General features: G+C 44.9%; 2 protein-coding genes across 8 annotated transcripts in view; one reads left to right on the forward strand and one right to left on the reverse strand.

Annotated features, from left to right (window-relative positions):
* Window positions 1-221: 221 nt before the first annotated feature.
* Yod1 (YOD1 deubiquitinase) lies at window positions 222-4,666 on the reverse strand. The gene is made up of 2 exons (XM_004641150.2): window positions 4,297-4,666; window positions 222-3,338 (listed from the first exon to the last, which is right to left on the reverse strand). Exons 1-2 carry the CDS (start codon window positions 4,655-4,657, stop codon window positions 2,635-2,637), a joined length of 1,065 nt encoding a protein of 354 aa, XP_004641207.1. The 5' UTR covers window positions 4,658-4,666; the 3' UTR covers window positions 222-2,634.
* Window positions 4,667-5,856: 1,190 nt separating this feature from the next.
* Window positions 5,857-16,632, forward strand: part of Pfkfb2 (6-phosphofructo-2-kinase/fructose-2,6-biphosphatase 2) — a 23,966-nt gene continuing 13,190 nt past the window's right edge. For 4 of the 7 annotated variants that reach the window (XR_002818070.1, XM_023701209.1, XM_023701213.1 and 1 more), the window contains exons 1-8: window positions 6,377-6,473; window positions 7,410-7,520; window positions 13,154-13,279; window positions 13,755-13,851; window positions 14,248-14,314; window positions 14,432-14,506; window positions 14,860-14,916; window positions 15,741-15,865. Coding sequence is in view for 6 of the 7 variants with exons in the window: in XM_023701209.1 (XP_023556977.1) it covers window positions 7,430-7,520; window positions 13,154-13,279; window positions 13,755-13,851; window positions 14,248-14,314; window positions 14,432-14,506; window positions 14,860-14,916; window positions 15,741-15,865 (638 nt within the window). In the remaining variant the exon portion in view is untranslated. The other 3 variants (XM_023701210.1, XM_023701212.1, XM_023701211.1) reach the window with 3 other exon arrangements.

Below are 16,632 nucleotides of genomic sequence, written 5' to 3' on the forward strand. Positions count from 1 at the left end.
TAACAGACTAACGTCTTCGTAGGGCTGGTACATCGTTCCTAGGGATACTGATTTAAACTCCTAAATCACTGTACCCAGGTGTGTGTATTCATAGCATTGTACCTGATCTTTAATCTGAATGGGAGCACACAACTGTTTTTGTTTTTTAAACAGTCCTGGTGGATGAACCCAGGGCTTTTATTGTGAGCTATATCCCCAGCCTATTATCATTATTATTATTATTTTTTTTTGAGACAGTTGTGCTAAATAGGTCAGGGCAGCTGGAACTTTAAATCTTCCTGCCTCATCCTCCCAGTGCTAGGAGACAGTTGGAAAGCACCACCTTTGTTCATTCTGCCACTAACGTACACTGTTCTCACTTTAATCAAATTCTTGAAACAGATAAAACTGCATGAGCAAGGAGATTCATTCCGCTCCAGTGTAAACACAGAACAAAGATCTTTATAATCCTGCCAAATCCAATACTTTTCAAAATGCCCAAGATGAGAATTTACCCAATTCATAACTAACTTCAAGTGTAATAAGCTCATAAAAATACCTTAAAACCTGTGAGGCCTACAAGCTTGAATTTAGAATCAGCATAAGATTAGTCCATTAGTTTTTACTAAGTCACAACCTTGTGTTTGCCAAGCAGGCGCTATGCCCCTGGCTCTACATCCCCAGCCCAGTTTATCAGTTTTTATTAACTAAATGATCTGCAAACAATGTTTCATTTTGAATTTTCCATCAGTGCCAAATTTCAGCAAAGGATTAATTTTAAGTCAATTTTGAAAATAATATGATGCATAAAGCTCAATTTCATGTCACCTAGTGGTACTCTCTCTTGGAGACAGGGTCTCACTATGTAGTTCAGGCTAGCCTCACACTCACATCTGCCTCCTGAGCAACGGGACTCAGTAGCACTTCTCTTAATTTAGAATCAGATGACAAGACAGTACAAAGTGACTTTCATATCCTGTTCACTAGTACATAATATGATTGCCAAACATTAACTATTGTAAGCTCACAAGTGCTATTTTTAAGGCTCAGTAAAAATGAAATACTTTCAACTTATATTGACCCTAACTTGTAATGGCTAAAACAGGTAGGTACATAAAAGGTCCTTACGGATGTCATTTGATGACTTGAATCATACTTTGTGAAATTTTCCTTAAAGCAACTGTTCTCCTACATTGTTCACTTTAATATTCCTTAATTTTACATGACAACCTTCACCAAGTGATAAAATCTCAGTTTTAAAACATTTGCCAAAAAAGATGGAGCTTTAAAGTATGCCACTTGTTTTCTAAGTAAGATATTTAATCAAAATGAGACCAAAATAAAACTTCACTAGATTAAGCCTCTTCATATTGTGTGAAATAATGTATAACAAATCATAATTTAGCATCCCTGATCTTCAGAAGTAAGAGGTAGAAAACTTTATCTGGAAGATCTTGTAGTGAAGCTAAGTTTTAGAGGATGTTCTCTGTAGATCAGTCCACTAAGCAAATGGCTACACTTCTGACATTAGGAAGAAGCAGAATTTTGAGAAAGATGAATAAGGCAAGGATGTAAAAACTTTCATATTTTGGAAGTGAAATAAGTGACACCAATTACTTTAATACTGCTCAAAATCGAAGTTTGCAAGTAAGCAGAGTGCTAACCTGCAGAAAAGTGGAATGTTCAAAAGAGTGTTGGTAAAGGGATACAACTGGCAGAAAAACAAAACACTGTTTAGGTATGCAAAGGATCTTACAAAAACCAAACCAAAGCATAACATTACCATTTTACGTGAAAACTGTTTTTGAAGGAAGTTTTCTTAACAAAAAGCTGGGGAAATCAAATTCCCCCAGACAAAGCTGTATGTAAAAAAGCAAAAGTGGAGCACTCAAACATCAAGGAACTTCAATAAAAAAAGCATACACTGCTTAATTTAAAATTGTATCCAATGCGGCGACAAAGACCAATACATGAATTGCATTAAAACACGAGGCCAGCAGTCTTTTAAAGCTTCAGTAAGCTGCTTCAGGCACCTTTTCCTTATACATTCTACTTTTATACACTATAATCTTAAACAGCACCCTAACGGGTCTTGTTTTAGATAACATTCTCAAGGAATGAACATATCCCTGTAAGAACTGCTTGCTGTATACTTATAAAGTCTACCAAATTGCAAATATAAAATCAGTTCTGACAATTCTGGGTATTTTCATTTGATGAGCCAATTCATTTAGAAGCTATTAACTCACTGTTATTAAAAGGAACCAGTTACTGGAGACACTGTGGCATATGTCCAGTGGCTTCACATGCAACCTTCCACATTATCTAAAATGTTTTCTTCTACAAGGTAAAGCTGCTGGGTGCTAGTTTATAATACTAAAATCCAATCTTCAGGTTGGTGTCAGTAGGTGGCAAAGACCACATCTTCTGTCACTCCAGCAGAAAGATGGTGTGTATCACCACTGCAGACACACATTTGTAAACTTGCACACTAATTTTAATCTTAACAAGGAATTTCAATGTCTCAGTGGTTTAAGTTAAAAGAATGGTTCAAGCATTACGTCACTTGTATCTTAGGGTCACAAATAGCTTATTTTAGAACCCAGAGCCTTCTGGATCTGTGAGGTAGTAGGCTTCACCCTCAGCATACAGAGCTCACACTTCTCCGAAGTTGGTGTGGCCTGTCTCCTTGGCATGCTCCCTTGCTTCTGCTTGTCCAGTCAACCCCTTCTGGCACACCATGCATCTCAGGGTGAAGCGGTTAACATCAGTAAACTGTCTCTTTCTTCTAGTTTCATCTGCTAACTCCAGTGCTTGCACAAGAACAATATCATCATTAGAGGAGAAAATGGTCAGAGGTGGGGTATCCGGATCAGGAAAGTTACGCTGAAGAGGGTCATAGTGGATGCCATCATAGATGAGCAGAACCCTTTTGGAATATCCTGCATCTTCCCCAAAACGATCAATTCTTACTGTCTGTGTATCTACTACACATATTTCACATTGATAAAACTTAGACAAAATCAATATCTCAATTGCTCCCCCCCATGTATCATCCCTTTTGATCCAATCACAGTACTCTTGGTTTGTTTTGCCCAGTATTGCCTCACTATAGAAGTCTGGATCACTTGCTACAATCTGTGCTATGAGGCGTCTCATCTCTGGGGCACAAGCCGGATTCAAGACTCCTCCTTCAACGACATAGTACACGCTTGTGAAGAGGCAAGAGTTGTCTGCTGGGACCGCGGTTCTGGTAAGCACAGGCAAAGGTTCCCTGACATAAGTAGCAGCACCATGGTTTGTAAGCGCAGTTGAAGTTCTGGGTCTGTTTTGGTCTTCTTCTACGATCAGCATGTCGCCTGTGAAAAATGAAACAAATCTAGAACTGCAAAGAATTGACAGATGATAGCAGGTGTTCACTAGCCAAGCTCGTAAGCTACAGTGGCGAGTTAGAGCATAAAGTAGGGTTACCAAGAAGAACACAACTTTGTAAACAACTGACTAGTGACATTTTTTTAATTTACTGAGTCTTCTTAAAGATGAAAACAGAACAAAGAACAGAACACTCCAGGTTGCACCCCTAATTGTGAGGGGCCTGGGGCACACAGCATCATACCTAACACCATACATTTCAAACACAAGATATCCTTCTATGCTGTTTGCATTTGAACGCACAACTCTTCCAGGTGTTCACCACAGCGTAGGCCACTAGGGGGTTCTCCTCCTTCTGAAACTTATCACATCTACCCAATGTCGTGTTTACAGGGTTCTTGCCCCCCAAAGAAAAAGCCTTTAATTACTGACGATGTTCAAGTTCTAAGGCTGAGCAGAAATAACTAATGTTGATTAGAACTCGAAGGGGGTTTTAGCGAACTTTTTAAAAGCTTAGTAGAAAATGAATACATCTGTCAAGCTGGTATACGGAAGATCTTGCAAAACCAAAACCAGGAGAGCAAACAAAGTGTTCTACACCCTTTATAGATCTCCTGATCAATGATAAAGACTATGGAGACAGAAGAAAACAGGGGCTACATCCCTACACTTTTCGGTATGAAGTGGAAAGAGAATGAATGAGATAGTTTTAAGGAAGACCTGAAAGCAGGTCGAGGAAAGGGGACCCTGAGGCCTTGGGTTTTTCTGTCTGCCTTCCTAAGGACAAGCGGTGGTTTGCCTCTCGCCCGGCCTGTCGGCGCTCCGTCCTCGTCCCCGGCCGCCACCGCGCCCACCTGACCCTGACAGCCACCTTGCCCGGGTCTCTGTCCACGCCTGCAAGCCTCCCAGAGCCACCCCTCCCGACCATGGCCCCGCTCCCCTTACCTGACTGGATGCGCAGGTCTCCCAAGGCAGTTTCCCCATTGCTGAGATCCAGGCACTCGGGCGGGAATCCGACGAGGATTCGCTGGCCACCGGGCGCGATCCCGGTGATGGCTGCAATTTGGCCCTGCAGTTCCCGCAGCCGGGTCCGGCTGGACAGCCCCTGCAAAACATAGGTGCCGTCCTTGGCCTTGCAGCGGAGCCGCCACATCGTGTCGGTCCGCCCGCTGGCAGGCCAGGTGCCGGCGGGGCCAGCTTTGGTGCCTGCACCGGGATGGGAGACGCAGCCGCCGCCGCCGCTGCCGCCGGGGCAGCCAGCCTGGGGATGGACTCCAAAATGGCCACCTTTGGACGGGCCAAACATCGCGAGAAGTTGCCGGTGGGCTTACAGTTCTCGCGATAGCTTTGCTTGGCGCCTGCCTTTAGGGCCTTAAGAAGCGCGAACTCTTTTAAAGAGGCAATTGCTATTTCCTCCCACTTTCGGGAGGCAGAGGTTGAGCGTTCTCCGTGTGCCTACAGTGCTGTGTCCTTGCTACCTGTAGAGCGAACGTGGGGGCCCTCCGCGTCGGCAGCATATATGCTCAGAGGAAAGGGGCGGGGAAGGAGTTCCTGAGGCAAGCACAGTGGAATGTAACCTTGCACTCGGCTCAGAAATTAAACCCGGGCCTCCAAAGGACGCTGCAGGAAACAGTCATAGAGCACGACGCGCTCGAGCGGATGCCGAGGACTGCCAGTGAGTCAAAGGACTGTCAAAAACAGTGGGAGCCTCGTGACTGGCTGGACTCCCTGGCCCAAACACTGACTCATTGAGGTGAAGGGGCCGGGATACTGGTCTTTCCACTCCCGTGGGATGGCACCCTGAAAACTTCCCTTGGCCACCTCAGAAAGCATACTGTGAGGTCACTCACGTCTGGGCCCAGGCAATGCGCAGATGGTGGCCCTGTCAGGAGATGTAGAGGAACAACGCATGCCACCCCGAGTCCCGGTCAGTTTTGGGATCACAGAGGTGACGCCGACTTCATTCCTGCCTGCAGTGTAATAAATGCTCATTGTTGTCGAGAGGTGGGGCCTCGGACGTGTTACCACTGAATTTCACAGCAATGCGATTATGCCAGGGTCAGGGGCTATTTTCACCCCGAAACCCTAGAACACAACGGATAAAATGTATAGGCACAGAGGGGCAACTATAACACGCTGGGAGTTGTAAAAAGGCACAAAGGGGGATCGCTCCGAGAACATGGGGAAGAATGGCTGAATTCCCAGGTGGAAGGATGACTAAAAACATCCCTGAAAGTATCAGTAGAATCAATCACCAAATCATCCTGCTGGGCAGCTATCAAAAGTGCTCTTCACTTGGAATATGCAAAAGCCGCCACCTGTGAATACTTTACGCGAAATCTTGGCATCTTTTCCTACCTTTCTTTCACGACTCAGTTTTCTGCTGGTGCAGCTTTGCTCCTTTGTTCATCCAAGACGACGGTAACAGATGATATAGCTTGGGTAAAGGAAGATGGTTAGAAGCCTGCTAGTTGATGTGAACGAGTTCAAGACGCTCCTAATTCTAGCTGGACAGCTGATTCAGTTAACAGCGTCAGAACTGTGGGAAGAAAATGCAGACACCCCAAGTGTCATCAGCTCAAGTGCCGTGGAAAGGTAACCTCTTTCAAAGCTTACGTCTCACTTTATGAAATTATGTGTCTAACAATGTCCAGCTGGGTTAAGGAATGCAAGCGTTAATTCTGGCAGTGTTTTCATCAGAAAGTCACACCCCTATAGACTACTACTACTTAATAGTGTACTCTCGCGAGAATATGAAAAAGCGAAATTTTTATTAACCCCGCCCCTAGTCCTATTAGTTACCAAGCAACGCGGCAGCCAGCCTCCGCCCGGCTGGGAGACTGGCCCTGGCGGTCTTTCTTCTCTGCTGGAGCGTCCTCCTTCGCGAGCCGCCTCTGCGCCCGCCTGGAGCCCCGCCCCCTGGGCCCTGCAGGTGCTCCATTGGCGGACAGCTGATTCTGCCCAGGTGCGGGCGACGCGCGGTGGGCGGGGCCGGGCCGAACCACGTGACCAGCCGGGACTTCTCGCCTGGCCCCTGGCTGCCGGCTGTCACCACGGGTCTGCAGCGTTACCGGGCGGCGCAGGGGCCGCAGTCCAGAGGGTTCTTAGGAGAGATTCCCAGGGTGAGCGACGACTGCGCAGCGCCTGGCTTGCTGGGCCGGAGGGATGAAGGCGCTGCTAGTGCTGGGAGGAGGTCCCGGGCGGTGATGCCTCGCCCTTTAGGGCAAAGCCAGCCTCGGGCGCTGCCGGGCTTGCAGACCTCAAAAAGCAGAACGACAGAATTTGTGCGGTCTGAGGAAGGACAGTGCGAGGCCTCTGAACGAGAGGGTCCTTGTGTCCACCGAGCGCCTTGGTAAATGGGTGTGGGGTGTGAGCTCGGGGCTCTAGCGCCACTGTTCGACTCAGGTCTTACACAGGTAACCTTGGGGAAGTCATTTACCTCCTCTGCGACCTGTGCCTCCTTTAGGTTGATTCCCGGGGGATAAATAGGGCGCACGAGAACAGTAGAGGAGAAATGGTGACGTGCTAGGGTTGTCTCTGGTCCCTTTGAGGAAAATGAGGTTTCCCCGCATTTTCATTTTGCCTTCAGGACTGAGTCTTTCTTTCTTGATAATGAACTTAAATTTCCTTCCGCTCCTATGGAACCCCTTAATTGCCACCACTATTCTCCCCAGATTCTTAAAACTAGAATAGAAGATCAGGAAGAAAGGCGAACAGACCACTTAGTTCAATTAGCATGTTTCAGTCTGTAGAATAGAAGTAATAATGGTAGCAACATTTGCCTTATGAAGGGGTTATTGGAGGTATTCAAGAGCTAAGGTCTGTGAATGTAAACTCCTAAGTCAGCAAATGTATGCAAAGTTGTAGTGCAACTCTGTAGGTGAGGAAACGGTGGGCTGAGGTGGTTCCTAATAAGTAGCTGATGACTGGAAGACAGAAGACTGGCCTTAACTTGGCTGAGGTTCCTTCACAGATACACACTGATCCTTTGCACTGAGCATTTTGAGGAACTCCTTCCTTCTCCATTCTTTTTTTTTTTTTCTCTCTCTCTCCCCTAGGAACCTTCTGAAGAGCTACCATGTCTGTGAATGTCTCATCTTCCAAAGAACTCAGCAGTAACAGCTGTGAAACCAAATCCACAAATCTTCGAATGTCAGAGAAGAAATGTTGTGAGTCCTGGGGAAGAGGAGGGCTACCATCTCTTCGTGTTTTATCCTGAGAATCTTGTAATCCTAGGCTCTGCTGCTTGGTGGTAATGAGAAAGAACTCAGATTCTTACCGCTTTGTTTGGGGCATCTGCATACTTGATTGATGTTGAAAGTTCAGTGCAATGGTCAGGTGGAGTGACAGGGTGCAGGAATTTCTTGGTGCTGCTACTCTGCTTTTCTTTATCTGTTGGGCAAAGTTCTGGAAGGGTGCTACACACTGCAGAGATTCCAGTAGGAGGAAGCCGTGCCACCCTATTCCTAAAGGCCTCAGGGCAGTGACTCCCAACTTCTTGCAATTTCTCTGTTGTTTTCAGCATCTTTTTCTCTTACAGATTTTGTCTTTGAGCCTTACACAGTATTTCACAGGAGCATTTCCATGCTGGTCTTGTGGTCAGGGACAGCAGGAGGGGCAGTGAGGGGTGAAGCTTCACTTCCTGGCCCCTTGCACCTATATTCTCTCCTTATTTTGGGCTACAAAGCTTCCCAAGAGTCTGGGGTATCCTCAAGGAATGCTAACTCATGTTCCTGCTTTTAGATTGCCCCTGTCCTTTGGAACCATATAAGTTTTTCTTACTTTAGTGGAGATTTACCTACCTACTTATCTACCTAGTTACCTACCTACCTACTTACCTACCTATCATGCCAGCTAGTATGAGACCAGGAATTGTCTCATGATGAAAGCTTTTCCCAGAGCCTTGACCTTGATGTCATGCTCTTGTGTCAGTCCCATGATTAATGATGAACATCTCTCTTCACCTGGCACCATGAGGTGTGCTGGACAGCAGCAGCTCGCTTGGATGTGATAGTGAGGTTGGCACAGCTCTACAGTGTGGGTCTCCTATCTCTGCCAAGGCAGGAAGCCAGGCACCAAGGGCAAAATGGCCTATGAGAGGTAACTAATTCATGGGATGCAAAAAAGGACCTCTAGTCAGATTGCCTGGGCTTGAAACTGTTTCCTAGCTGTGTGCCCTTCAATGAGCTGCTTATTCCCTCCACGTCTCACTTTCCTCCCTTTAAAGTGGGGATACTAGTGTACTTCCCCTCCCAGCATGAATAGGATTAAATAAGCACAGGGAAACACCTAGTACAGGTGGCCATCTGCCTCTTGTGTTTATTCCTGAAATATACATAAATTGAATCACACTCAAATGCTGTGCTTGGAGCTCATCATTTAGAAGAGCCCTGTGACAAACTGTTCTGCTTTGTTTCTCAGAAGAGAATGTTGTCTCCTCTTGTTTGACAACATTATAACCCAAATTTAGAGGTCTAGGGTGCTGCTTTTCAAGGAGATACACTCTTGTTACTTAGGCTACTTGATCCAAAAGAGGGCAGAAGTGCTGCATGTGATAGCAAATATCTATAATCCCAGCACTTTGGGAGACTGAGGCAGGGGGATCACAAGTTCAAGCTCAGACTGGATAATTTAGTGACTTAGCAAGACCTTGTCTCAAAAAAAAAAAAAAAAAAAAAGTCTGGGGATGTAACTCAGTGTAAAGACCCTGGGTGCAGTTCCTAGTACCTCCACCCCCCAAAATAGCAAGAACTGGGGACAGGAGCAAGCTGATCCTTGTGGGTGTTTGTGACTGTAGGCTGTCCCGTTCCAGTCAGGGCTCTTGCTTCTCCACAGCAGTGGTCTCTCCTATCTGCCTTCCTAACTTTTCTGCTTCAAGGTTTTTAATGAAGGAAACAGTAATCCCACATCTTTTAGGTTTTTTAAACTCTCCTTCCTGCACTGAGCTCCACTTTTTCTTTCCAAGTTCTGTCCTCTTCTTCAAACTGATTTTTCTCCCCAGCTGAGGTTGTGGGGCTGTCCTAAAGCCATTGTCATTCACTAACTGTACTTTCCTCATGATAGGATGGTGACACTGTGACAGCTAAAAGAGAATGTGTGGTTATGAAAATATTTCCTTTTCCTTGCTGTGTTGGGAGACATGTAACTTGGATTTTTTTTAGACATCTTCTGGCATATTGTATTAGTGAAAGTACATTTATTACTGTACTCATTTCTGCCACTATAAGCTTTACCATTCTTTAATCTGTTGTGAACCGTTCTTCTGTGTTGGTAAATCCAGATTCCCCAGATTCTGAGTACTGTGGAAAATGTACCTTGGTACAGGCTCGCTGGCTGCTTGGTGCTCACGCCAACACTTGCTTTGCTTTTTTAAGGGCTCAGCTGTTATCCCTTGCTACCAATTACACGTGTGCTGGCTAACATTGAGTCTGGAAATTGACAGGGAGCTCAGGGCTGAGGAATGGCTTTAGAGAGCCCCAGCTTCCCAAGGAGCATTGCTGGGACACGAGCATCTGTGGGGATGGAGCCAGAGGGAGGGTTGGCTGAGTGAGTCAAGGTGAAGGTGGGAATGTGGGGAGGTTGCATGCTTTTTTATTTCTTTTGTTTGGATAGTTTGAGTAGATCCATAGCAGACAAGTTCCTGTGTGTGCCTTTTCCCAAATACAGGAACAGAGAACACTCATGAAAAATTCAAATAATCAGAAAGTGCAAAGTGGAGGCTGGCAAGATAGCGCAGCAGTCTAAAGTGCTGGTTTAGGCAAGCTTAGGCAGTGCAGAGACCACGGTTTGATCCCCAGCACCACATGCTATGCCAGCCCTGCCCTCAGGGCATGCTGAGCCAGCCGCAGAAAGAAAGAGAGAAAAGTGAAAATCTCTTACAGTCTTTCCTGTCTTTGCTGTTTGATTATTTTAATCAGTCTTCGTGGGCTCTGATCCTAAGTTCATACTATCCATATTCTGTTCTGCCATTTCTTTTAAAAGCTTCTTATATTATAGACTGTTTTTCATATCAGCACATTCAAATTTACCTCACTGTACACTGTATGGATATGCTAGTTTCTAACACTCAAATTATTCCCTGTGTTCTGCTGTCACAGAGCTTGTTGCACTGAGCATCCTTACACCTTAGTACCTTTGTATCAGCAACTTTTCTTTGCAGAATAAGGATAACAATTTCAAAATGTTTACAGGAAGGTGGACATTGTCAATTATGCCTGTGTGCTGGTTAACTACCTTATCAGCTTTCCTAGTGTTTAGCTGCAGGTATATCAACTTAATTATTTCATGTCTAGCAGTAAATAACAGGAAATACCAGTTTCTATGGCTTCTGCTGACTAAAAATATTACTAAGGAAACATAATTTTTGGATGCACATTTCAAAGTGTCATGGAATGCTGGAAGAAGACTTGGACTATGGGAAGGTTGGAACCTTTGCTTTCGAAGCTCATCCTTCCAAATTAGGATGGAGAAGGTAGCTCATTTACCATGGGGTCCTTTGGTCAAGTGCTGTCATATGGCCAAGAGCTGGCAGCTATGACTGGGCAGTCATAAGAGCAGGAGTGTCGTCAAGAGTCCTGACCTTGACCTTCTGTTGTAGGACTGGAGGCAGAGCTCTGAACTTCCACAGGCTTGAGTCTTACCACTTATATGAGGAAATTTGTCAAACTTCATCTCATCTAAGCATGCAAATGAAGACAAAGTCTACTTCAAGAAAACAAGTTAAATGTTGTGTAAAGAGGTAGAATTTCAAGATTAAAACAGACTTGCATTGTGTGTTGTGATGGCCTTACAGTATCTTTGAAATCAGTCAATCTGAAGTATCTTCCATTCAAATTAAGGTGGTGATGGTGCAATGATTTTGATAGGACAAAATGTTCCTAGTTTTGCCAGTGTGGCAGTTTGAGATAGGAAGTGTGGTTTGGTTTTACTCTGAAAAATGAGAAGCCTGGTGGTAGCAGGTGTGCGTGGGTGTATTCTGGGTCAGGACCAGAGGTGAGGTGCAGGAGGGCAGGGTGTGGTGCTCCTAATTACTGGGTGAGCTTTTGTTCCTAGCACACTCTGTCCAGTGCGGTAAACACAGAGCAGGTGGCTCCCTGGTCACCCTTGAGAGCAACTTCCAAGTATCATTTCACTTTAAACTTCAGAAAGAGTAACAGGGCCTGGGGGGAAAATGCCTAATGGGCTGGAAGGCCCCGGAGTCAGCAGGTGTAGAAGGTAATTAGCCACATCCTGGGGGACTGAGAGGGATGTGTGCTCAGCTGCAGAAACTGAAGACTTAGAGTATTTTACTACTTGAGCTGGAGGCAGCTGGTGCCGTTTGAGGTCAGTGGCCAGGGATTAATGCCCTGGAGACCATCAGCTGCTGTCCGCTTGGCTTTGAGCTCCCTGTTTGAACAGAGATGAGAATCACTTACATTGCTGCATCACCTATCTTGGAGGGGCTTCTGCCTACCCATAGGAACTGCCTGTGTGCTGAGGGAGTCAAGGACCGAAAGTCCTACTCAGTCCTACTCTTTGCCCCCCTCTTCCCAACAACGGCCTCTTTAGCTTCCAAGCTTGCCTAACACGCTTATGAAACTCTTCCTTCTGGGGCTAGTTCTCTCTTGAGGCCCTTCTACTTACTTCTCCTTTGAGATCTTTTAACATATCTTTCTTAAAAGATAAATTTTCCTTGCAGCCATTTCCATTTTACTGGATGTCTTCATAACGTTACAGGGTCGCTTTATGCTGGTGAACCAGCCACAACTGAAGGGCCCCTTCTGAAAGGAAAGCACCTCTAGGGTTAGAGGTCAAGGTGTTCCCCTTTCCTGCCCTGTGGGGTGCTCCACAGAGCTTGATCCCTCACACATGGACTGGCTATGGTTCTCTGCCTGGGGAAAAGGATAGGCATCCTTGGTGGCAGGGTGGTCAGGCAGAAGCTGTCCTGGAGAAGGGACCTCTTTGCATGGAGAAAAGCTGTTAAGGAAGCACAAAGTCTGGATTCCCAAGCCAGCTCTACCCTTGACTCATGGTGTCTTTAGTTAAGTCACCTGACCTCAGATCATCAAGTTTGCCCCTCTATCCACTTAAACTGAACTTTGTGGATGAACATTCCTGAAATAAGTTATTAGTGGGGTGAACCAATGATTTTTCCTACTTTTTAGTTACTTTCCTTTCATAAAGACCATTGAGGTGTTGGCTGGTCCTGATTCTTTTGTAAACTGACTCCACCAGGGAGCTTCCTGAGTTCTTTAAGCCTGTGTCATGTAGGATTTGCATGCTAAATCTCACTATGGTTTAAAAATTCCAATTTAAGGAGTTCATGGCCTGAGTGCAGAGGTCAAAATGATTTGAGGCAAGTTCTTTTTGCAGTAATGAGATAATTTTATGTTTCTGAAGGGATAGATGGGATTCTTAGGGCAGAAACTCTGTTGTACCTATTTCACAAGCCAGTTCAATTCAGAATAATGACTATCATTTCTGTGTTACTGGGTATTTTCATGTTAAGGAGGATGCCATGGTTACTTTCTTCCTAATCCCTATCACTTGACCTATTTCCATCTTGGGTACCTCTGTGAAAACCTAATACATATAGAAAGGGCATACCTTAGTCTGGGTACTTCCTAGAAATCTACCTGAAATAGAACCTGTTAGTTCTATTTCAGGAGGATATACCCTATATATCCTCAGTTTGTCTTTTCACTCTTTCTAGACCTTTGCCCCACTAGTTTATGAGGATTAAATGAGATTATGAAGTTTCCAGAACAATGCATAACTCTCACTGTGTCTGTAGTCATTTCTGTTTTGTGTCACTTCCTTCTAGCATGGGCCTCCTACATGACCAACTCCCCTACTCTCATTGTTATGATTGGCTTGCCAGCCCGGGGTAAAACCTACGTGTCCAAGAAACTAACACGCTACCTCAATTGGATTGGGGTACCCACTAAAGGTAGGTGCAGATCATTCTGTGAGATGAGACTCATTAGTTTCTGGGTCCCATGTGTCTCTGGGAAATTGATCCTCTCTGGTGTCAAGGTTAATAGAATACTTCTGGCAGGAATAGTGGTTGCTTCCTTATTTATTGGATGACCCTATATTTGTCTTTTCCTGGCCTGGGCAGACTGGTCTCATTTTGAGGAAATGCTTTTGATAGGTATATTAAGAATGACTGAGAACAGAGCTTTGCATTTTCAAAACCCTTGTACATGCATCCTGTTATCTACACCTAGTAGCACCCTTATGGAATTAAATTTCAGGCCACCTAAGACTTCCAGGCCTTGAGAGTCAGGACTTGAATCTAACTTTTTTAACTTTTAACCTGGCCTTATTCCCAACATGCTGTGGTGCTTATTTACATTAAGAGGTCCCCTCTGAGGGGCCCATCATGTTATTGTGCTGCTGAAGGATTTGGGTATCTTCTTCAGTGTTCAATCTTGGGGTATATCGGCGAGAAGCTGTCAAGTCCTATAAGTCCTATGACTTCTTTCGACATGACAACGAGGAGGCCATGAAGATTCGCAGGTGAGTCTTTTTTAAGGCCTGATTCCAGGTCACCTTTTTCTAGACCATCATGAGACTGGATGTGATAATGTTTTGTTTTTTTCTCAGTAAAGAGCTCATAGGGGTTTTAAGTAGAAGTTATCTGATGAACCAATCACATTGAGCTTGGATGGGTAGAAACACAGGGCTCAGGGAGTTGCTTGTTTGTTTCTAGGGTAAGCCTAAAGAGGGATATGATATATGCATTGGGCTAGGGATAGAGGTGTAGAACCATGTAAAAACCTCAGTGGGAAAGCTGAAAGACCTAGTTAGGGAAATTAAGTAGGAAGGATGTGACTCCTACGGCCTTCCAACTCTTTGTCTCTGGCTGTGTTTGAGCTTAGTTCTTACTGCTGCTGTGCTTTATTCTCATGATAGACAGTGTGCTCTGGTAGCGTTGGAAGACGTTAAGGCATATCTCACAGAGGAGAGTGGGCAGATTGCGGTAAGCCTTATCTGCTTTCTCCCCTTTTCAGTCTCTACCCTGTGCTACTTGGGTTACCTTGGTGTGGGGTTCCATTTCTCTGTCCTCATTCATTTACCCTGTGTGCTTTCGGCTTAGGTGTTTGATGCTACCAATACCACACGGGAGAGGAGGGACATGATTTTGGACTTTGCCACACAGAATTCCTTCAAGGTAGGCTCTACCTCTATATTGGAGGAAGAGTGAGGGGAGGTAGGAAGTTAGGATGAGATCTGAATGTATTTGGCTTGAGTGAGGACAGGATTGGATATCTGATTCTCTTCTCTTGGGGCATACCCTCAATCCTTGAGTGTTTTCTTTCAGATCCTTTCTCAGACCTTTAGCCTGTATGTTTGAGGCCCCGGGCATGTGGTAAGAGATACTTTTTAAATGAGAAAGCCTTGAAGGCCACAATCACGAACAAAATCCTGGGTGACGTGGTGGCTGGGTGGGGTGGGCGAGTGTGTGCTCTTAGTTGGCTACCTGACATTTATGACTCATTTATCATGCCTTCTCTCCATGGCCAGGTGTTCTTTGTGGAATCTGTCTGTGATGATCCAGACGTCATTGCTGCCAATATCCTGGTGAGTAGCACTCTGCCGTATCACTTCTCTGTTCCCTTTGGTGCTGTGTGTGTAAGTTCTGGAGAATGAGAGACAAGTAGCTATGTTTAACATCACAGGCAGAGCTGTGCTATCCGCCAGAGTACCATTTGGTACTTCTAAACTCTTCCCTTGGAACAAAAAATGGGCTTGAGGAATAAAATAACTAGCTGCTGAATCAAGACTAAGATATAGGCTATGAAATCCTGGCCTTGTCTCTATGCTAAAACCTGCACATTAGACCATGTGAAGTTCTTCTTTATCTGCCCACTTACAGTAAGGGCATCTGCTTAGCTGTTACTCAGTATTCTGGTCCGCATTCTGTACATTGAACTCCTCATTCCCTATGGGTTGCAGCATCATGCAATCCCCGTTCGATGGGTTGCGGATCCCATCTGCGTGTGGTTTCAGGGAGATGCTCTTAGCCGTGTAGGAACTGGGGTTATCTGAGGAAGTTTCACCCAGTTTCAACTCAGACACTGGGCTACATTTCCTATTCTGAGTGAGGAGGGAAAATCTGGCCCATTCTTTTTTCCCCCAGAAAGTACAGACAAAGATTCGGGCACAGGAGCAGTGTCAGCTGTATGACTGCCTCTGTCCGTTAGCCAAGGGCAGGCACATGACTCTCCAGTTGTCTTTCCCTTCTGGGTTGCCAAGGTCACAGGAAAGGGGAGGGATGCTCATTGAATGGGCAATGCTAGTGCTCTACAAAAGACTTTTAGGGAACTCTTTGTCAGTATTTGGTACTATCTGTGTGGGACTGGTAAGAGAAGACCTCTGACCTCTTACTATACCTCTGGCTGTAGGAGGTAAAGGTCTCGAGCCCTGACTATCCTGAAAGGAACCGGGAGAATGTGATGGAGGACTTCTTGAAAAGAATCGAGTGCTACAAAGTCACCTACCGACCCCTTGACCCCGACAATTATGACAAGTAAGGTTTCAGGCTGCAGTTGGAAGGGGCAGAGGCAGGAGTCCCTGGGACAAGAGCCTTTCTCCTCTGTTGCCAATGTCCTCTGGTAATCTAGATCTGCAGTATGTATTATTCCAAGGGAACAAGGTATGGGTCTGTGCATTGCATCTTACACTTCAGCATAGAAATGCTTTCATCATCAATTTTCCTCTTCATTCTCTAGAACAAAAGTGTTCTACCTCAAGCATTATTGGCATTTGGAACTAGGTAATTCTGTACTGTAGGGCTGTCCTGTGCAATGTAGGATATTTAGTGATATCTCTGGTGTCTGCATACTAGATGCCAGTAATACCTACAGGTTGTGAGGACATTACCAAATAACCTGCCCCCCAAGGTGGGAAGACCGAATCAATGCCAGGTAAGAATGTTTGCTCCAGATCAGTAGTTCTGAACAGGGTACCCTAGGATGCCCTTAGAGATGTCATCAGTTTTGGGTGAATTTTTAAAGTTTTGTGTGTGTGTATGTATATGTATAATGTGCATGTTAATATATATGCTATATATAGCTATATGCTATGTCACATAGCACATTATATATAAATACTAAGTACTTACATATAATGCTAAGTATATAATACTACTTATATGCATTATACATATATAAAATACTAAGTATATATAATACATATATATATGAAATGCAGAACCCTCAAGAACCTGCCCAACAAGGAAATTCTGATTGTTGCTGTCATTACTTTGGATTTTTTTTTTTTTTTTTTTTTTTTTTT

This window comes from Octodon degus, unplaced genomic scaffold (assembly GCF_000260255.1).
Source record: "Octodon degus isolate 3935 unplaced genomic scaffold, OctDeg1.0 scaffold00131, whole genome shotgun sequence".
Lineage (NCBI taxonomy): Eukaryota > Metazoa > Chordata > Mammalia > Rodentia > Octodontidae > Octodon > Octodon degus.